The sequence below is a fragment of the Pseudoliparis swirei genome, chromosome 6 (genome assembly GCF_029220125.1).
Source record: "Pseudoliparis swirei isolate HS2019 ecotype Mariana Trench chromosome 6, NWPU_hadal_v1, whole genome shotgun sequence".
NCBI lineage: Eukaryota > Metazoa > Chordata > Actinopteri > Perciformes > Liparidae > Pseudoliparis > Pseudoliparis swirei.
The window spans coordinates 18,646,652-18,668,466 of record NC_079393.1 but is presented as its reverse complement, the minus strand read 5'-3'; the positions used below and the strand labels follow the sequence as shown (position 1 = coordinate 18,668,466).

At 45.6% G+C, this 21,815-nt stretch overlaps 3 protein-coding genes across 6 annotated transcripts in view; 2 read left to right on the top strand and 1 right to left on the bottom strand.

Annotated features, from left to right (window-relative positions):
* Positions 1 to 910, bottom strand: part of cpt1ab (carnitine palmitoyltransferase 1Ab (liver)) — a 33,813-nt gene extending 32,903 nt beyond the window's left edge. For 3 of the 4 annotated variants that reach the window (XM_056416863.1, XM_056416866.1, XM_056416864.1), the window contains exon 1: positions 821 to 910. The gene's annotated coding sequence lies outside the window, so the exon portion shown is untranslated. The remainder of the gene's footprint in view (positions 1 to 820) is intronic. The other variant, XM_056416865.1, reaches the window with a different exon arrangement.
* Positions 911 to 993: 83 nt separating this feature from the next.
* On the top strand, positions 994 to 21,805 carry si:dkeyp-19e1.3 (USP6 N-terminal-like protein). Its single transcript, XM_056416862.1, has 14 exons — positions 994 to 1,182; positions 12,251 to 12,324; positions 12,912 to 12,997; positions 13,194 to 13,233; positions 13,336 to 13,416; positions 13,738 to 13,845; positions 13,948 to 14,057; positions 15,725 to 15,773; positions 17,157 to 17,277; positions 17,702 to 17,796; positions 18,005 to 18,070; positions 18,235 to 18,334; positions 18,752 to 18,904; positions 18,996 to 21,805. Exons 2-14 carry the CDS (start codon positions 12,259 to 12,261, stop codon positions 20,372 to 20,374), a joined length of 2,454 nt encoding a protein of 817 aa, XP_056272837.1. The 5' UTR covers positions 994 to 1,182; positions 12,251 to 12,258; the 3' UTR covers positions 20,375 to 21,805.
* Positions 11,425 to 21,815, top strand: part of b4galnt4a (beta-1,4-N-acetyl-galactosaminyl transferase 4a) — a 179,741-nt gene continuing 169,350 nt past the window's right edge. The window contains exon 1 of the mRNA XM_056416861.1: positions 11,425 to 11,446. The gene's annotated coding sequence lies outside the window, so the exon portion shown is untranslated. The remainder of the gene's footprint in view (positions 11,447 to 21,815) is intronic.

Sequence of the window (21,815 nt, the reverse complement as noted above, 5' to 3'; positions counted from 1 at the left end):
AGAAAGAAGAAGTCTTTAATTTCTGTCCACATCAAATTTAAGAACAATGGGAAACGTGCTTTATTTGAAGACTTTACAAGTTAAATATACATTTCTAGATGAAGCATGCGGCAACGTCCCAGTATGACCTGCATGTTTAGTGTTTATCCAAAAGAGGGCGCAAGGGGACCATTTAATGTCAAAGACAATAGTTTATCCCGACTATTATTCTCGCTCACTATTTCAGGGCTCTCAAGTCTCACGCATTGAGCGTGACACTCACGCATTTCGGTCTTAAGTCACGCACTCCCGCCACACATCGTATTTCTCACGCTAAAAAAAACTCTCGGCTATTTAATGTTTTAATGTGCCGCAGCGCGCCAACATGAGCCGCGCTGCCCTCACCGTGGAGGAATCAAGCGCTCCCCTGGAGTTCTGCTGTGAGGTGCCACTTATCAGCCAATCCAAAAAAAGAAATGGGCTACACAATAGCCAATCAGAAAAAAACCCGTATCTGGGTAAAATTTAATCCAGCAACCAATGAAAATAAAGCATCCTGGAATTGACGAAAATATCCGAAAATGTCGTTCTGCGGGGGGGGGCTGATGGAAATGTCACTCTTGCCTGTCTTCAAAACTTATTTATATTAAAAAAATGTTAAACATGGTAGGTCTTTGCGTGACGAGCTAGCGGCTAAAACAAGCTATCGCTAACGTTACACTAATAACGTATGTGTTGCGTCCGTTGGAGGAATCAATCAGCCGTTTAAACATCACAGCTAATCCCTCATCGCTTGAATTTAAAGTACCAATATAGTAAACGAGTAAATATTATCGCTCACCTTCTGTTAAGTCAGGCACTGCACCACACGGACCCACCAAACACGGAAACCAAACGCTCAAACTTTCCCTCCGCGAGAGGATCTCGGCTCGCCCACGTCCCGCCGCTAGTGCGCGTGCGCCACTGTGTCACTGGTGTGCCCCGCCGCCTGCCAGACAGACAGCTCCAGCCAGCTCGCGGCATGTGGACCTGGACGAGGGGGTGCGTCCGTTTGACCAGCGTCGATATCAGCGGAGCCAGTCGACAGTCGGGGACACGTCTTCAGCGCGGGGGGCAGCGTCGAGAGCGGGGAGAATGAGAATAGAGGATATCGTCTCTACTTGGAGGTACAGCGCAGCACAAGAAGGGAGGTCACTCCGAAAGGTGAGCAGCGACGACGGGTTGCTAGTGAGCGTGAGTGTCTCCACTAATACCGTGTGTCCTCTCCACGCACTATTCCATAACTACTCTGACTCGCAACGAAGCTACACAATACACGTCGCCTCTGTGTTTTTATCTGCTCCTTTTTTGGTGTGTTTTTACAACTTGCCCCTCCAACGTATCGGAAGCAATACCCAACGTTACTGATTGTAACGGCTGCTCCCGCGTGCACAGCTATGGGTGAGACGGTCAGATTGGTTTCCCGTGTGCACGTGATTTAGGGAAATGGAGGTGTTTATGCTGGTGTGATTTTCTGGTCCTGGGAACAAAAAACGTTTTACTGTAGATAGAGTAGATTGCGTGGACTCGACACGCGTTACTTCCCATGAGGAGCTTTATGCGGTGAGAACAGTGACCGAGCGCGTCTCGAGGGGGATTTCTGATTTCGCATCACTCTTCACGGGTTCTCGGGAATTTTAATGGCATATAAACTACTCTGGCTGGGGTTGCGAGATGTGACTATGATGGGATCCGCTTCTCTCTCCTCTGTTTTCTGATTACCCACTCCAACACACGGTTTGTGTTTTGTGATCGTATCTATTTCAGTCTTGACACCCTCAAGTTCCGCATGTTAACTAATGCACGCAGGCCCCACGTAGCAGGTACGAGACAAGCGTCAGAAACAGGATCCGTGCTTGTGATCGAGATAACATGCGTTTAATTTCTAAAAAGAAGCCTGGTTTCCTGTCATTGGAGCAAGCACGCAGGATTTCACCCACCACAGATGCTCCAGCGTCCAACCAGTGAGATACTGGTCTGTGTGTCACGTCATGCCGTGCGTGGTCCCCTTTGACATGATAACTGGGCGTCTCACTGGTTCATGGAGTGGGGGAGGTGACAGACGAAACGGAGTGAGAGATCTCTAGCAGGATTTAGCTTTCATCCTCTACCAGATGTCTAGCAGATGCAAGTGCAAATGATCTCTCGCCAATTCCCCACATTTAGATATGCAATGTCATTAATTGATGCTGTGCATCATTGTTTTGGAGGTAATATTCATATTTGTTTGTGTGTGTGCATACATGTCTGCCCAGAATCAAATCATCTCGCTAGAAATCAGTCCAGTCTTTTATTTTTATAATGAGTAGTTGTTTATCTTAGCTGTACACCCACATGCCTTTAGCATTGAGTTCTTTTTATACATCTATTTGTTTTTATTGTTGCTATGTTCAGCCTTCAGTATGTCACGCTGCTTGTGGCTTGAGAAGGAAGTCTCACACCGGAAAGGTGACAGCACGATTGGTGTACATTTTTTTCGTGATGCGTATCATGTGAGATCGCCCTCATCGACCCGTCCCTTAGCATGTCTTTCCTCCTTCATCGTGTAGCTCTCCTCCATGTTCTTCCTGGAGGAGTTTGATCTTTGAACAGCTCCATCGAGCTGGACTGTTTGACTTTGAAAAGAAATGTCCCTTCAGTTTCAGTGTTATCTTTCCAGATGTCTTGAAATCATGGCATTTCCATATCACTTCTTCTTGGTCAGGGTCACGAGGTCCTGGAGCATATCGCAGCACACACTGGGTGATGGTCGGGTACACACTGACGGGTCATCCCATTCACACCTACGTGCTATTTTCAGTTCCAGTTCAACCAACCTGCATGTGTTCGCGGACTGTGGGGTCAGCCCTACTTGCTACATGAGGTGATCATCACACTGCACCACCATGCGATGGTTCATTTGATTTGGGCTGTAGAGGGAGTCTCTGCCAGGAGCCGGTGCAACATTTTCACAAGATCAAGTGTCTATAAATAGGCAAAATCTTTTCCCAACACACTGTAATTAATAAAAAATGTAGGTTACACTTCTGTTGAGACTGAAGATGGTCACTTTTGGCATTTGTGTAACGGCTAAATTAGGCTGATTTGGAATTTCCCCTCTATTATTGTATCTACTTTGTGTGTCTGTTGGATGGTAAATGAACCTGTACTTGTAAAGCGCTTTTCTACAGTTCCGACCACTCGAAGCCCTTTAACACTACATGACATCGCTCACCCAGTCACACCCATTCATAGAATGATGGGAGCCGCTACCATGCGAGGTGCCACCTTTCCATCAGGACGAGCTAACATTCACAGATCGTCTCGGCACAGCTACGGGAGCAATTTTGGGGTGAAGTGTCTTGGCCAAGGAAACATCGACATGGGCGAGCGAAGCCGGGGATCAAATCGCCGATCCTCTAGGACGACCACTGATCCACAGTCGCACATGCTACCTGAGTTTTTTTTTAACCTCACTCTATTGTTGAATCGATACGGTTCCCCTCCAGTGTCGGGTTGTTCCCTTTACATGTACCGTCATCCTCTGTTTCTGTGCTCGTAAACATAATTTGAACGTGAAAACTCTGACGATGGTATATGTGCATCAGTGAACCCAGCATCGTTTATGCTGAGCATTTGGTTAGAGAGCAGCAGGTGTTGACCTTTTTGAATCATTGAATGAGCTTGTTGACCGTGGCGCTTGCATCTCGGTGCAGTGAAGGAGGTGTTTTGAAAGTTTATCATGATATTTTTTGAAATTTTCATTGTGATGCAAGAGATTTTCTTCAAATGGTACCATTCTGACTCCGGTGAATCCTTTGCAAGAAAGATGTTCCATTAATACAAATTTGGCTTTCTCAGCAGAGTCATGCGGTTTTGTGTTTATACTGTTCCCTTGACATTCCTATCCTTGGAAAAGTGCTACCACTCTGGGAAACAAGGCCTCTCTGGCTGGCCTGAGACTCCAGCATCTCAAACTTTGTGTGGTCATTGTTATATTTAGATAACCCGAGACCGCAGTAAGGACCAGAGACAGTTCTCAGGCCAGGTCAGAAGATGGGTGAGGTGATAGAGCTCTCCTTTCTCAGATTCAGACTTGTTATTTCCTTTTCGTTAAGATGGCGGGGGGAAAGGTTGGGTAGTTTGGGATGGTGAAGGTTGTTGATGAATCTCCGTTGTATGTGCTCATCCTTGGATACAATTATAAGGCAACGCGACGGTGGTAATGCAGAGTGGAGCAGGACAGAAAAGCCCCTTGGGGACAAAAAGCTATTCTCAGCCATGTCCTTCTTCCCCAGTCCCTGTGCGCTGGATGTTTCACCCATGGGTCACACAGTCGCCGTGTCGCTGCTATTTTCTATGCATAAACATGAATCGTACAACCGAATCGGAGGGAGACTGAGGAAGAAGAGACTCGGACAGCAAGAAAGACAAGGACTCTCTTGTTCAGGAGACGTAGTGGCTGGCCATCGAGGCTTCCCGGCTGTTTCCCCTCTTTGGCCTAATTTGGTATCTTCCTTCTCCCTGTTCCTAAGTTGATTTTCTGGTTTGTATGGTTTCAGTGGTCGATTCAACCCAGTCAGTATGTGAGGTTAGCACACTGTTTGCCATGCTCTGCTGTGAGTCAATAGTTATTATGTACAATTCCTGAGAGGAGCCTCAGGGCTATGGGGAAACAATTGTCCATTGTCCATGCACTACCACACCTGCAAAACACATGTCTGGTAACATGGGCCTTCAACATTTCCATCCTTCAACTGTCCGGAGGCTGATGGAATTAAAGTGTCTGGGTTATTTTTTACAGACACTTTACTCAATGTATGTGCAATGATTGATCATTATGGGTAACGTGCTTGAAGATGGCAAACAAGATAAAACCTGGGATGTGTTTTTGATAATGGTTAGTCGCAATTGTGCTTTGCTACTCAAGCTTTGTCACTTTAACTGTGTCTCTGAAGTTCCATCTGGTCTCCATACCTCCTTTTTTTTAAAGAAGGAGAGAGCTGTTGAACATCTCATACCAACCTTCGAGTTCCTGTGGGGCGACTTGGTTATACTCTTATTAGTCTCTGGGGGGCTCCCTTCTTGTAACATCAATTTGCTTTTAAGTATTCAGTGTTGTGTTTCGAGGAAATGAACAACAAGATCTGTGGAGGGTGGACATGACTGCAGTCTGCTGGAATATGTGAACCAGGGCTGGAGCTACTTTATCAGCAAAAAGGACAAAGAAATCTGTAACATTTCTGATGTTATATACCATTCACCATATCCCATGCCCCTGCTGAAAATAGACAAAAAATAACCTCTTTGATCAACCCTCATCTCTCTCTGTCCCATTTAAAACTGGAGCTCTGAAGCCATCTGGGACTTCAGACTTCTTCATTTGTAAATTAGAGCCATGTGGTCGCTTGTAAGCCTCCTTCCTTTTTCTGAATTGGAATGATCTACTTGTTCTCCCCAATCCCCACGAGCCTCGAGCATTAAGCTAGTGTAATGACTGGGACGATAATGCAGCGCATTACGATTCGGCCTTTGAAGTTCATTGCCGTGAATTGTGTTGGCTGTAATTACTGACGTGATTAACTATCAACACAGTTGCTAGCGCACTGCATTTAATGTGTTTAATGATGTCTTCGGATGGTCTCGTCGAGACACCATAACAATGTGCGGACACATTCGGAAACATAGATGTCATGGGATTTAGATATACTGGAGACGGACAGAAACGGACTGAAGCACGCATGTCGGTGAGACTACAAGAAACCCCTTGATGTAGTCCTCTGTCGCCGTTATTTTCGATTTAAAGACATTTTGAATACAAAAACAAAAGTTTTAAGGACGCTTATTTATGAAGGATCAAAAAAAGATGCTATTTTGATGGATGTTTTTTTCTGTTAAGCTCAGCATGTGCAGGACAGTAATACAGATACACAGATGTGTGATTGGAGAGGCACGGTGTGGGAGTAGCTTATGCTCTGAGGTTAACGAGGTTGAATGAGTGCGTGGTTCTGAGCTGGTCTGATCTCAGAGCGTCCTTTGGCTGACCACGCAGCCTTCACTAATCATTCAATGGTAAAATAAACCAAACATCTGTCGTCTTCTCCTTCGGCAAGCCATCAGCCGTTTGAGAAGCGGGTTGGAGAGCCAACCACAAAGATGCTCTCTGAAGAATTTGACAACATCTTAAAATGGGTTCTTTGGAGTTTTAATGCCTACTTGTAAGTCGGATGAAGACCAGAACTTATTTCTGTTAGACTTTACACACCCTGATTTAGTTTCACTTCGTGGTTTCAGCTCAAGATGTTTGTCCACTGATGGACACCAATACACCCCTCGCTATCAGTCCACTGGAGCTCACTGTACTCAGAGTTTCCATGGTTGACTACTGCCAGACTCTTCCTAATCTCAGGCTGTCGTTCTGATGTTGCTCTTGTATAATCCTCTGCCTTAACTCTCTGACTGCTGCTCGGATCAAGATTGATCATGTGCCAGAAGAAAGATGATTATAGAGAAAGTAAATGCAGAAGTTTATGTAAAAGAGGACATGTGCTTTATTATCACAGTGAAATTGGGTAAAGAGTAAGTAAATACAGCTGAATATATATATATATGTGTGTATATGTAACATGTCAGTGAAACATACTAATTTGAATTAAACGTCATCCGTTTGGCTAATAAGTCATTTTATCTTACTTTGTTTAATTTTTCGCCACCGTTATCTAGCTTACTGGGCTTTATACCAGTAAACAGTTACTCATTAAGTCTTTGTAATGAACAGACTTGGCCAAATTATTCTGAAAATCATAAGTATGTATGACTTGTGTGTCATCGCAGGGCTGAACACGGCGTGAAGATACAGTACGTTTAGAGGTAGGATGTTTTGGCGTTGGATAAGTAATGGAAGCTTTGACTTCTGCATCTCTGCCGAGCACCATGGATGTGAGTGCTGTGCAAGCTGTTTATGGTTAACGGTGCGCTGAGAACTTATAGACGCAAGCTAGATTTAGAGCGCTATGTCATAACAGGAAATGATGTCACAGGACCTCAGGCTCAAAGTCTTGTATCCTGTAAGCAAGCAGGTTATCAACATTTCGCCGTAGTGGTTTTTCGCTGCAGATAAATTGTGCATTAGCCATCTGCAACTCTGCCACACGGTCCGCTCACTCAACTGGCTCTCACATCACTTTCTCACCACTTGCAATATTTTAATATCAAAGCTGTGAATGCCTGTGTGTTTTCTCTGGACTTTACGCTCATTTGAAATGTTCAGCTTGTCTACTTCTTCCAGGGTTCGTACGGTCATGGAAAACCTGGAAAAGTCATGGAATTTTTAAATGGTCATTTCCAGGCCTGGAAAAGTCATGGAAAAAACTTTTAAAAAGTCATGGAAATGTGTTATAATCACATGTTCATTGACGCCGAGTTTGAAATAATTAATATATTTTTTTAAAGAAAGATGCTCAAAATATAAGCCAGCGATAGCTCTCAATATGCTACATTTTCTACAGTTTTCATGTTTATACCGAGATTTCAGTTTAGTCATGGAAATTTGGTTTAAAGTCATGGAAAGGTAATGGAAAAGTCATGGGAATCCATTGGTCAACATGTGTAAGAACCCTGTTCTTCTAAAAATTAATCTTTTTCTCGCTCCATTTGTTCTCACTCCAGTACTCGCTGTCCCCAGGTGTGATGTTTAACTGTATTTGTACGATCTCTCTCCCACTCGGTAACCTTCTATTCTGCTTACTCCCTCTCTTCTCGAGCTTTAACACCCTGATCCCCGCCACAACCATAGACACTTTTCTCGCCACCACTTGAAAATAGCTGTTCAAAGTAAATTTCTTTGCACCAACCACACGATGTAATGCCCTTGATGGCTCACCCATTGAGGAAGGCCTCAGCTGTGTTGGTGACTCACAAGCAAAATACCAGTAGTGTAAATGTGAACTGACCACCTTTTGGGCATTACTCACGTCTTCAAACACCAAGTCTGGATAATTGGAAGCTTTGTCTATAAAAGGGTTTTCCTTGGTTGGAGTAAGAGCCATTTGTCTGTGGCAGTTCTTATTGAACCTGTTGTTAAAGGAGTGGCGGTCACTGGTTTCCTCTTCTTCCTGACCCCAACACAATACTATCAGCAGTCTGGAGGCTCAACACGGGAAGTAAGCAGCTGGAATTTAAAGATGAAACAAAACAGTCAGTAGTGATTGAAAACGCCTCACAATACACAACGTGCAGCGTCAATGAAAAACACATTTTTCAGAATCACATGACTTACTTCAAGGCCCCTACAGAGCCTTCAAGTTGCTCATGTTTGAGTCTCACATCTCTTGTTAGTCATGTGTGGCCATACCATGGCCTGTTAAAAACTAATTAATTCATCTGTGAAATGACAATTGAAACTAGGGAAAGAAACTACAACGTTATTGATAATGATGGCCGGCTGCAGAACCACAGCCCTAATTATTGTTTTGGCCTTTAAAAGTATTTATGACCCAGTATATATTAAAATAACTAGACGACACAAACGGGAGTTAAACACAACGTTTCCCATTCATTGTGATGTGCAACGATTCTGTTATTGAGACATCACTTTGTTACTTAATACTTTGAACCCTCGATATTTACCTACTTTTTACCTCTAAGCCATGTGACGGCAGACTTGTGTATGTAAAGTACGACGGGACAGACCGTTCCCCTGATTGTATAATATAGGCACGATTAGAGCCATGTTGATGTTAAGGTGTTGAGAAAAATATGCTGACGCCTAGAAAAACCTAAAATCGGTTTGACCTGAGGTGAATAAGAAGAAGGGGTACATTGTAAAAAGGTAAGCGTTGAACAGCGGAGGTCGTTCCGTGGTCTGGTTCCACGAGCCACCTGTTGGAGAACAGACTGGGCTGTTGTTCTGATGGAGAAGACTGGACGCTGGTCCTTTGGAGGTCAGATTTATATGGCAGAAGGATTTGGCACCTGATGAAAAGTTTCAGGTTTACAGTCTCACTTCCTGTCCTGTGCACTCTGCTTATCTCTTTTCTTCTTCACACCTTTGTATAACAGGAAAGTCCCACCTGCAGTTTAGGTCACGAGAGTTTTCGAGAGCTATCAAATCTGAAGCGAAACACATTATTTCAAACATTTGTATTTAACATTTCACATGAAATGTGTCTGCTTCAGCACAAGGCATACGGGTCGGCGAGGAAACGCTGAAGGGTCTCTGTGTGAGGTGGCAGTTGCCGCACACCTGTTGCTGCCAGGCGATTCAGACGTGCATACCGCCTGAGGCCTCAGCCGGCGGCACGTGTTGTCCAACGTAAGTGAACGTTTTCCTCAGTCAGGGCATTTGTTTCCCTTCTAGCCTGTGACCTTATCAAACAAGTCACTGGCTGGTTCTGAAATACATCATGTGGATTTTGTAGTGTCACAAACTGAGTTAATTTAGTTAATATATTATTTCATATGTTGTAGATCATTTGACAATTTAAAGTTTTTATTTGTATTTAAAATGGTCTTGTCTTGGTTATCTGTCCAGCATTTAAGGTTTTAGCACGATGACAAAGGCTCAGTTTTCCACCTTGTTGCTTCACCAGGTGCTTAACAGTACAGTGGGGTTAGTATCCGTTTCTTTTTACTGGCATATTCGTCATATCCAAACAGCACTTTGAGATGCTGGTCTGGCAAAGGAGAAGCGTGGCTGTTCTTTCTTGGGGGATTATTCAGCCCTGACAACTGCGAAACAGCCGAGCCCGCTGCCAGAGCTCATCAGCTGCAGAAGGCTTGACGCAGGCTTAGAGAACCAGACTGGGGTCAGGGAGGAGTCGTACTGGGAGAAGGGGGGGGGGGGGGCTCCAAGGGTTTTTTGGGAGTTTTTCCTGATGTGAGGTCCTGGGACAGGGGGTCGTATGTGTACAGATTGTAAAACCTTCTGAGGCAAATTTGTAATTTGTGATATTGGGCTATATGAATTGAATTGAAGACCCTCAGAGCTTTTGGTCTCATCAACGACTCTGACCTCAGTTGTCCACTTCTCTGTTTCTTTCCTCATGGGCTCAGGAGGTCCGCCTGTCTCTTTCTTGCCTCTGTATTGTCTTCTGAGTTGGTAACAGTACAGATGTTCGCATGCCACACGTAGAAATAAAGTCCCATGACTGTCACTCTGTGTCACACTTTATACATGCCTTAAATGACCCACTGTGTCTTCCTGTTATTAACGCTCAAATAACTTTGGAAGAACACACACATCCATATCAAAATGCGTTCTTTATCTCTTTATGTAATCTTTCCATTGGTTCGAGGTTAAAAGTGATTATTAATCACAAAGTAATAAACCTGTATGGGTCCAGAAACGCGTCCGAGGGTTATTGTGGTGTTTTCCACAGCATTTTAAGATCAAGGAAAATGTTGAGTGTTAATCTAAATGAGTCTGTTTCACTCGCAGTCTGACCTGAGCTGAAGAAATGCTACATCGTACAATCTAAAATGTAGACAATTTTGAAAAATGAGGAACATACCATTTTGTTTTCAATAGCCAGTGACGATCACATCATACATCTGCAACAAGATCAAATCAAACATGAGGAACCAAGTTTTTTTTTCAGAATGCTATTTGAACCTTTTTTTATATGAATTGTAAGAATTTTTTTTAAATTTTTATTTTTTTAAATACCACTGCTTGTTAATCCAGTGAGCTCTAAAGGGCATGAATACACACGCGCAAAAAGCAGAATAATGTTTAGTGTATCACTAATTATAACTTCAGACTCTGTGACCTCAGGCTGAGGTCGAGCACTTTGTCGGCCGAAGCTCTGGGCACACTAATGGGAAGCTGCTGACGCCGTGCCAGCATTCAATTCAGTGTATTTGTATCGCCCATATTCACAAATTACTAATTTGTCTCTGAGTGCTTTACAATCTGTACACATAGACATCCCTGCCCCAAAACCTCACATCGGATCAGGAAAAACTCCCAAACAACCCTTCACGGGGAAAAAAGGGAAGAAACCTTCAGGAGTGCAACAGAGGAGGATCCCTCTCCAGGATGGACAGATGCAATAGATGTCATGTGACCAGAAGGAATCATTATACACAAATTAAAACACAGTAACAACACAATCAATGAATATGACAGTGTATGAATAGTTGGTAGTAAGCATATTCCACGATCCATCAGGCAGATGGGATCTATGCCGTCTCATAGGGTCCGATGACCCCATGAGACGTGAAGTCAAAAGGACTCCGGGGGGAAAGCAGAGTTAGTAACGTGTGATTGAGAGATGAAAATTCATCAAGGAGGGAGAAAAGAGGAGAGAGGTTCTCAGTGTATCCTAAACGTCCCCCGGCAGCTATAAGCCTATAGCAGCATATCAAGGGGCTGGACCAGGTGAACCTGATTCAGCCCTAACTATAAGCTCTGTCAAAGAGGAAAGTCTTAAGTCTACTCTTAAACGAGGTGACTGTGTCTGCCTCCCGGACTGAAGGTGGAAGCTGGTTCCATAAAAGAGGAGTTTGATAACTAAAGGCTCTGGCTCCCATTCTACTTTTTAAGACTCTAGGAACTACAAGTAGTCCCGCATTTAGTGAGCGTAGCTCTCTAGTGGGGCAATATGGTACTACAAGCTCCTTAAGATATGATGGTGCATCACCAATCAAGGCTTTGTAGGTTAAGAGAAGAATTTTAAAAGTGATTCTTGATTTTACTGGGAGCCAGTGCAGAGCAGCTAGTGCAGGAGTGATGTGATCTCTGTTCTTAGTTTTAGTGAGAACACGAGCTGTCTTACGTCACAAAACTGACGCTACAGATGGAGTGAGTACCAAACACCATCTCCCGGTACTCACCTGAGTAACTCACTGGAAAAGTTATGTGCACCCCTGTGTATATATATACAGGGGTGCACATAACTGGTACGCAGGTATGCATGGGCGAAAATAATCAACAATGCGTAATGCCACTTGTGTTACTTCGCGCCTTTGCGTACTTGACCGATCTGATATTGATCGTCTCTAACCAACAGAGCACTGATCTGTAGTTGATCTGCACTCTGACCTCAGCTTGAACGAGACTTGTTGTTCTCATCTTTATAAACGCAGCTAGCTTAAAACAATAAGTTCAATCAGAAAACGTCCATTCATAAAATAAGTGTGATCATGTCACCGTATTCCACACCAACAACAAATCAATCAACAAACTGCAGTGTCTTATAAACCATGCCACTTCTGATTCTTATGAATGCCATTTGTGTTTGCCTCCTTCTAGATTTGGACATGAAGAAGGACATAGACACATTGATAGCAGAGGAACGCACTGAAATCATCTCTAAATATGACAAGGTAAGTCTGTGTGCAGGGATACCATCACCTGATGATGACTATTCTCATATATTTATCATAATCAGAAATAATGCACAAAATCAACAACCTGTCATGGCCCAGCTGGAGCCACAGCTGAGCATTTTTCTTCAGTTTCTTTCGGACCGATTTCAACCACTGCCAAAGGTCAGGCGCAGATGGCGTAACACCACGGCTCATGAAAGTTCATATATGGTCCAATTTACTTGTGATTCTTTGGAACATAATATCTCCTCCCAGAAGGGCAGTAACGGCGCATCGACGTAACACCGAAACCGGGGAGTTGCTAGTCTGAGTGAGGCTCTGAGTGGAGCCTGCAATGTGTGAACCCAGAGCATTGATCAATGAATACTAGGAATGATCAATTAATGACAGCAACTTTGGTGTGTGTAGTTTACAAACCAAGGTTAAAACACTTTGAAATGTTCAGGAAAAGAGAACATACTGTGAAAGAGAGTTTGATAACAGAAGGTACGTTCTCACTGCTGCTGTGCACATCAGCACCATCGTAAGTCACCTCTAAACTGTTTATTTAGCACATTAGGAGTTATGGTGTGTGATTGTTTCAGGGCAGACAGGAGGGTATCAACATTGACCCATGGGAGGATGCTGACTACAGCATCTATAAGGTTACTGACCGCTTCGGCTTCCTGCAGTAAGTTACCCGACTTCATGTTGTTTCAATTCTATGAGAACACCGTTGCTTGTATATAGATATCTGTCCCTCTTCCTGCCTTTCTTTTATCTTATCTTCCTCACTTTATGCTGATGTATTATATTAGCGGCAAACTCCGATTACCCTCTGGATGTCCAGACCTCACATGCTGTGTATCTCTGCTTTTCCCCTCCAGTGAGGAAGGGTTGCCGACACCCAGTGCGACGGAAGAGAAGGTATCCATTTTAACCTGCGTACCAAGGTTGACCTCGCACGTGATTTATACGTATGCCCTTTCACATACGGACCACATGTATGTTCGTCTTTCCTCTCCCCAGCAAAAGCATCAGGAGATAGAGCGAGTGGCGAAATGGCTCAAGATGGTGAAGAAGTGGGACAAGTACAAGAACAGTGAAAAGGTGTGTAACTCCAAGCTGGTGGAGAAAATGCAAGAGAGGGTTAATAAAACAGAATGTTGCTGTATCCAACTGAACTATTTGTATTATTTCCGCCTCTGTTAATAATCTGTTTTCCATTCCCTTTTTAACCAACCACAGTGTATTCCCTTAACCCCCTCCTCTCTGGTCTAGACAGTTGAAGTAAACACACACGGCCCCGTGATGAGTCCTTGTCGTTCTGCATTCCACGAGGCAGCGTTCATACGTGACCCTCTGCCTCTCGCTTCTCGTTGTTGTGGTTTCCTTACGTTGAGAGACTCCCATGTGTCCCGTGTGTTTCAGTTGGTGAAGCGTGTGTATAAAGGCATCCCTCTGCAGCTGAGGGGGCAGGCCTGGGCCTTGCTTCTGGACATAGAGAAAGTCAAACAAGATAACGTCGGAAAATATGAGGTATAAATGTTAAAAATGGACGAAAACCCCTCTAAAATATGGACACTGTGAAATTCTGATTGCTTTTATAACCTTTTTTTTCTTCTTTTTTCTATCCTCCAGAGAATGAAGCTGCAGGCTCGTTATTTCTCCGCAGAGATCAAACAGATAGACTTGGACGTCAACAGAACCTTCAGGAACCACATCATGTTTATGGACCGCTTTGGAGTCAAGTGAGTTCTCGGCGTCGCGTCACAGAAAGCTGCACGGCTTGTCTTTCAGTTAGTCTTGCCAAACACACGACCTACGTTACCGCAGATCATGTACAACTAGTTCTGTGACCTTTTTAGCCTGTTAAATCATTACACGGTTTAGGTAGCTTTCATAACATATCTTTGGCAGACGAGTGTCTCCAAAGTTCGTGTTTATATTTTCTTCCTCACCTCCCATGTTCAAGTTTTCCCTTAAGTTTACACAGAGTGTGACCTTTGGCTTGAATTCTGTGGCAGCCACGGCACACACACACACAAACACACAGAGCGGTGGGTTCCTCCTCTGTGTTTCATTAGCCTTCCTGTCAGTGCATGAAACCCCACAGGAAATGGCATTTCAAAAAGAAATGTGCACCGACATCGAGCGTACATGTACAGTATACAATACGATTTCCCACATCGATATAATGCTAATATATTAAGTATACACATTAAATGAGCCTCAGATCACAGTTGTGGGAGCCAACTGTGATCTGAAAGTTACGTGTTGGTCCTTGCCAGTTAACTTCGGGCACAGGGCTCCTCCTGCTCTTTGTAACGTACTTCCCCTTCAATTCAAAGCCACCGAGTCCAAACAGACCAAAGCAGCGCTCCATCCTGCTCGGCCGCTCACTCCTTCCCTGCAGGTCAACAGCTGTCTCACTCCTCACCGAGACACCGGCGGCTATTTCTAGCTGCTTTTCCTGTCTCCGTTTATAAGACATGTATTTACCATAGAGGCTTCTTCCTCTCTCGTCTACATTATTTTGTTAATGCCACTTCTCAACTGAAACACACACACACACAGCAGTCGGTGGGGTTGCACAGCTGTTAATATTACACTAAAACTGCAGTTTGTTTTCCACAGTGCAGATTCAGGAGAAAAACAAAGGTAGAGTTTGTTGAGGCTTTATGCTGAGGCGCAGATTTGTGAGTACGTTGGTTTAATCTCACCAAAATGATGAAGACATGTGGTGACGCTTTAACTTTGTTTCTACCACTGGATTGCTGCCTTTCCTGAATCTGTTTTGAGCAAGAGAATCAATTTAACTTAAACACAACAATGAACATAAAATATGTTCATTAAAAAAAGAGATCAGTTTTTAATGTTTTTATTTTTACTGACAATAAAAATAATAAAGACAAAATAGCTGCCTTGGGTTCACTGTCAAACAGTTGAGACTCCAGTCGTAACCAGCCACGCAGCATGCAACCAAGTGGTCATACAAACTGGATAGAAGCTGCACAGCTTGGACAAAATGATTTGATGAAAAGGCCTTTTACCTTTTTTATTGATCCCTAAAAACACAATTTATTTTTTCTTCGTTATTCCAGCACTCCTCGATCACAGAAAACCTCTCGCACCCTTCATTAATACTTAAATGCAAAGCTAGACAGCTCAAGCGTAGGACCACTGGGTAGAGGGACCGACGATGCACACACACATTATACAAACGCTAGCAGAAATGTGTGGAGCTGATCGATGGAGGTAATTTGGGGATGAGGTGGTTGAGAAATCAATATTCATGTGGCCTCTGGGAATGTTCATGGAATAAACTCCACTGCAGCCGGACTGTTTCAACTTGCTCGATTGTTGCTCAGAAACCACTTCCTCAGTGTAACTGCTGGTTTCTCTGTTCCCTCTCTAGGCAGCAGGCGCTGTTTCACGTACTCGCAGCGTACTCCGTCTACAACACGGTAAGTGTGTTTGTGTGGGCGGAGGTGCAGTTGTATGCCTTTGTGTGCGTTACATAACATGGAAGAGTGTTGTGTACTCTGGCTGCAAAGTGAAAGCAGCACGTCGGCGGTGCAACAGTTCATGAAGTGCGTTAGTTCCCATCCCGCAAAGGAAAGCCCGAGCACTCTAAACCCGTCTGTTCCCATTCTTTTTGTCGAGCCTTTGGTGAGATCTTTTATTCATGAGTGTGAAGCCACCCAGTGTACCAGTCAGACCACCAGTGAACCCACACACACAGTCGGCACTCTCGCTGTTGGGCCTGGTTCTCCTTTGACGTCATTTAACACAGTCGAACATTACAGACACAAGATTTATTTTCCACCTCAAGGACTGATTTGTCATAACAACCCAAACCGGGCAGTTTCATCCTTCTTTTTTTCCACTATTCGTTTTTGTCTTTGCTGTAAAATAGTTTGCAGTGCAGATGTAGATGCTGCGGTTGGACATAATGATGATTGCTTGCATCTGATTCCCACCACAAGCCGAGTTTGTGTCTCCAGCTTTTACAACTAAGTGGGAATTCTCTGCATCAACACATGTTGACTAGAATAGAGTAAATGTGTGTGTATTAATCGGTGTATATACACAGGTTGCTGCCCTCTTGAAGGGATCTACTGTAAATATGACGGTACATTACAGTACATCTCCCCACACATGAACAAAGTCCAGGTCTTTTTTTCTGATCGGGCTCTGTCGTCGGTTCCTGTGCGGTAGAGGTGTTGTAGCCAGAGGAAACGGGCATGTGCGGTTCCCTTTTTGCTTTTCCCCTCTTCACACACTGCTCAGAAAGAAACTGGGTCAGAAGAAGCGAGCCAGAGAGGGAGGGGGGTGTATGCGTTTGTCCTTTTGCCTCGGAGAGGATCGAGAAGAATGCCGAGACTGTGTAGTTTAACCTCGGTGTAACCGTGAATACGCTTTCTGTATTTCCTTGAAAGGATGCTTTGGAATGTCCATTTCTGGCTGCACAATAAATCGGCCTTAATATGGACAAATACCAAGTGTGTGTCTAGTTTTGTGTATCTGTGCGTGCCAAGGGCGATGTGTTAAGCGTAAATCATTGAATCATTGCGGAGTCAAATTGGCGCGAATTCAATTCGAAGACATGACATTACTGAGAATGTATTTTGAGCTTCAGTAAATATTTGAACAACCTCTGGTAAAAGTGTTTATAATGCTGTAGCTGCATGTACAGTAGGTCATTGTGTGCACAGCCACAGTCTGGCTTCAGACCACATCAGACATTCAGGTGCACTCCTGTCTCGGCCTCGCTCTGTGTTATTAAATTCTGAATAATTCCTCTCATGTGGCCATCCTGTTAACTCCAACCTGTCTCCGCCCCTCAGGAGGTGAGCTACTGCCAGGGGATGAGTCAGATCGCTGCCATTCTGCTCATGTACCTGAATGAGGAAGATGCCTTCTGGGCTCTGTCCCAGCTCCTCACCAACAGCAAGCACGCCATGCACGGTGAGAGACGGGAAGGAATGAAGACGGACGCAAAGCAAAGCACAGCGCCGAATAGTCGACCGATCAAATATATGAACTCTTCTCTTTGAAAAGGACACGCGTGTGTGCGAGTAATGAAACTGTAACCCGGTCGGCGCGTGTGCTTGCTTGGTCGTGTGAATATGTACACACATCTCTAAATGTGCACAATATTTGTATAAGAGCAGCTGATATGAATCTCTGACACAGGGCAGAAATTGCCTCTATTATTAAGTATTTAGCTTCAGAGCTGGAAAAACCCAAATGTTTAATTCTACCTCGTATGTGCCTTGTACCGCATAGTCCTCAATGACCTCGATCAAGTAATGTGAGAGTGGAAATACAAATTACATTTGTAAATATCAAGTTTAAGTTGGCTCATTATTATTTTGTCTTGCTGTGCTAGGGTTCTTCATCCCAGGGTTCCCCAAACTGCATCGTTTCCAGGCCCACTACGAGCTGGTCCTCTCCAAGATGCTGCCCAAGCTGAAGAAACACCTGGTAGGTTCCAGCACATCTGTACCAGGGGCGTGGGCGGAGCTCCGATTACTTGGGTCGTTTCTCATATTTGGATATCTCTGTTGCAAAAGGTTCATGTTCACAATGTTCCTGCAAGTCCGAGAGTCGGAACCGGAAAGTTAGATTCGTGACTCAACAGATTATGTGGAGTGACTTTATTAGACTATTCCTCATTATTCCTTCCCCACAGGACAAAGAGCAGATGACATCCGGCATTTACACCACCAAATGGTTTCTGCAGTGCTTCATTGACAGAGTGAGTGTTGAACTGCATTCATCTTCTTCCCTGGACGTACTCTATCCAGTGCCAGACACGTTCTGCATCGGAACTCATTCATCTGTATATTCTTTTGAACATGAAACTACATCTCGGCTTGTTTATATTATTTTTTTAATCCGCCCCTGTGTCTTGCATAACAGACCCCGTTCACCCTTACCCTGCGTCTATGGGACATCTACATAATGGAGGGAGAGAAGACGCTGACTGCCATGGCGTATACAACCCTCAAGTTACACAGGAGTGAGTACGAGCGTGGGGACGTTATCTCTGAACGAGTCTGACCGGTCTCATGCCCACATGCAGCCCCGTTGCTGGTGCGATACCAGCGAGTGTTACGTCGTGTGCTGCCTCTCGCTTGGCTGCCTCCTAACTTGCTTACGTAATGCAAGTGGGCAGTTGCTGTGGAGAAGAATCACAAGCTGTCTTTTCATTGGACGCCTGCACGAGCATCGCCTCAGTGCGGTTGCATTCCTTTGACCGACCACGTATTGACTTTGTTTCTTTAAAGTGAGACTTCTGTTCATGGTTCATGTCACAGAGTTAACACCTCATCGCCGTGTGCCTCTGGTGAGACAGGAGCGTCACTGCTGACTGCTAGGAACACAAACTGCAGTTTTAGTGTAATATTAACGTGTGTGTGTGTGTGTGTGTGTTCAGAGCGCCTGCAGAAGCTTCCATTGGAGGACCTGAGGGAGTTTCTTCAGGAGCAGGTAGCCGTGTCTTTCTTCTCGCCTGATGATGTCGTGGTGGAACAGTTACAGACCGCTATGTCCGAACTCCGCAGTAAAAAGTTGGACCAGCCGCCCCCAGGTGCAGTTGGCTTCTTTTACTCTTAATTATCAGTATAAATCTACATTTACAACCTAAAGTAACACGGTTGCATCTTTCCTTTTTCTATTAGCCAAGTCAGAAGAGCAGCCAAAGACGCCTCTGGGTCAAGAGAGGCCAGTTCTCCTGCAGCCGGACTCTCCTCTGGAGGTCAAAGTCAACATGCTGCCGCCCCCCAGCCAACCCGAAACAGAGGCCCTGCAGCAGACCCCTTCTTCTGCGGAGCACCAGGTCTCAAGAACTCCTCCTCTGGCTTCGCCCGACCTGGTTGTCGTCCACACGCCAGGAACACCTCCTCCGTTGAGGCCTTGCAGAGCGCCTCCCTTACCTCCCAAAGCACACAAACCCGGTGCTGAGGGCGGATCGGACAGGGATGGAAATGAGTCGCTTCCAGAGGTTCGCCGGAGCGGAGAGGTCGGAAAACCGGAGGGCCCGCCTGGACGGCCTGAGACCCAGGAAGAGCCGGTGGATTGGCCCCCCCCTTACTTGGATGCTCTTGCTGTGGGGACTGCGGAGGAGTTCATGGACCTTCCAGATCTGCCCCCTCCACCTTTCTTCTACACCGAGCGGAATGACCAAAGGCGCCTGGATGGGGAAGCACACCGCCTGGGGACTGGGACGGGCTCCGGGGCCCAGCAGCGCTCTCCTTCTCCTCGCCCGGCCTCACCACTGGTCCCTCAAATGAAGCTATTGCCAAAACCGTGTCTAAAACCACCAGCGTCGCTTCATCTGGCACAGAAGGAACCTGCTCCCACAAAGCCTTCCTCTCACCGTGCCTTCGCCACCTCCTCCTCCTCCTCCCCCAGACTTCCTCCGCCCCCGAAGCCGACCAAGTTCCCGGTCTCTCTCTGCGTCCCGGTGCCCACTGGAGGCCGGCGGCCCTCCAACACCTCCCAGTATGACAACCTCTCTGAGGCTGATGAAGAGGACCGCTTCCTGGAGAGGCTGCTTGGCTCCACGCCTGAGGAACTTCCAACCACGCCCAGCAATGGCCCCCACGCCACTGGCCGAGGTCATGACCCTGCGCTCTACCCTCTGCCTCCTCCTCCCGTGTTCATCCCTCCCTCGCCCTCTTCTTTCCCACCCTCGCTGTGCGGTCTCCCCAGTTTGCCACAGGAGCCAGAATATGAAGGAGAGGACAGCTGGGTGGAGGACTCCATCATCCCCCCTCCTCCAGCTTACTTTGCCGACAGACTGGCGCCCTTCCAGCGGAGCGCTGCCAGCTGTTCGGACACGCACAGAGCCGCCTCGCCCGGTTACTCCAAGCCTTTCTCTCGGGGCCCCAGGGACCATTCTGCTTTCCCCGCCCCACTGCTGTACACCGGCTCTCCCCCGGGCCAGTCCCGGCCCTCGGGTCCGTCGGCCGTCAGAGTGCCATCGGGCCAATCCAGCCCGGACTTTTGCAGGATGCCTCCAGGTGGCCAGCAGCTGCCCAAGTCAGTGACCTTCTAAAGGTTCCACTTATTTTTCCAGTGTCACTGAGAATGCCAAAATGGTCCAAACTGTCTGTTCGGGCTCGATGAGTCTTCAACGCCATTTCAGACGGGCTGCGTGTGCTCTCTCGTGGACGTACCGATGCATGTGATGCTTGCACCTCTTTCAGTTTCCTTTTCTATCGTCAAGCTTGTATTTCTGCAGTCTGCTCCGTGTTTTCTGCACAAAGTGAGCGTAAGTACTGACCTGCTCTGGCTCCACCAGAGTCGCGTCATCGCTCGTTGTTGTAACGTGGTTCCAACAGAAGTGTCTTAACCTGATCGCAGAGCACCGCGACGGAACAGTTCTCCTGTGGGCCGGCTTACGCGTCTCAACACAACATCAACTGTAACTGTTCGTACGACGTAAATACTTCATTAAACCAGTTTGCAAACCTTTAACGTTGTGACCAACAGGAAAGACATGGTGCAATATGTCTCTGCTGTAAATAAGGAAGATAGTTAGATTCACATGAAGCCGGGTCAGTCCCCCCCCCCCCCCCCTAGGTAACAGTGGGTACGTTGCTGCTTTAGTTTTAAATTGACTTGTGAGGGCGATGAGTTTCAAAGAAAAGGTTTCAGAGTATCTGTTTGTCTTACACGTGAGTTCACAGCAATAATGTTCTGTTGGATGTATATAAATGTGAATTTGGTGTAAAGACTTAATAGGATTTCATGAATGTGCCATATTGTCAGCACAGCTCCAGTAAACACGCCGATCCCAATATTTATGAAGAGTAGCGCCATCTGGTGGTCAGAAGTGTTCCAGGTTAACAGCGACTGACACCAGCTCTAAATAAAGTCCTGGTGCCGAGGCGTTTGGGGAGATGACAACGATTACAATGACGCCCGTTTATGATCGTACATAGTCGGCTTAAAATGACACCGACGGACCCCGTCTTACTGCTCCATGTGCTCTTGGAGCAGGGAACCAAACTCATGCACAGATATTATTCTAGAGCCGTTGCAAAGACCACGGTGACAATTTATTTAATTTGCTTGGCGCGAAAGAGCTTGAGGAATGGAAGTTGAGCCATAACTTGGTGAACAAGGACCTAATTACATGTTTATATTGTTACATTATATACCGCGTCTAAACATCGCTTGTCTTTTGCACTGCCCTTTGTTATTACCAAGAGGCGTTTGCATTCTCTAAGTATTCCGTTGATTTCTATTGCAGGAAGGTTACTGCTCTCAGTAGTTGGTCTTAGGAGTGATTCTACCGGATGTCTGGCGGGTCGTCTTTGGTCCTGCTGCTGCGATTCTCACCCAACAACTAGAATCCAGCACACATATTTAGTCATGTGACCTTTTTTTTAATGGAGCTGGTTGACTGATGCTGGGACTCAGACCAAAGCGTATGTACACTTATGCAACTACTTGTTTGAGTTTTATAAAGAGCTGAACCTTTGTTGCCCATC

Coding starts and splice junctions, on each gene's coding strand:
- si:dkeyp-19e1.3 (XM_056416862.1), top strand. CDS start 12,259: ATGAAGAAGGACATAGACACATTGATAGCAGAGGAACGCACTGAAATC. Junction 17,797..18,004: donor CCAAGCTGAAGAAACACCTG/GTAGGTTCCAGC, acceptor CCTTCCCCACAG/GACAAAGAGCAGATGACATC. Junction 18,335..18,751: donor AACCCTCAAGTTACACAGGA/GTGAGTACGAGC, acceptor GTGTGTGTTCAG/AGCGCCTGCAGAAGCTTCCA.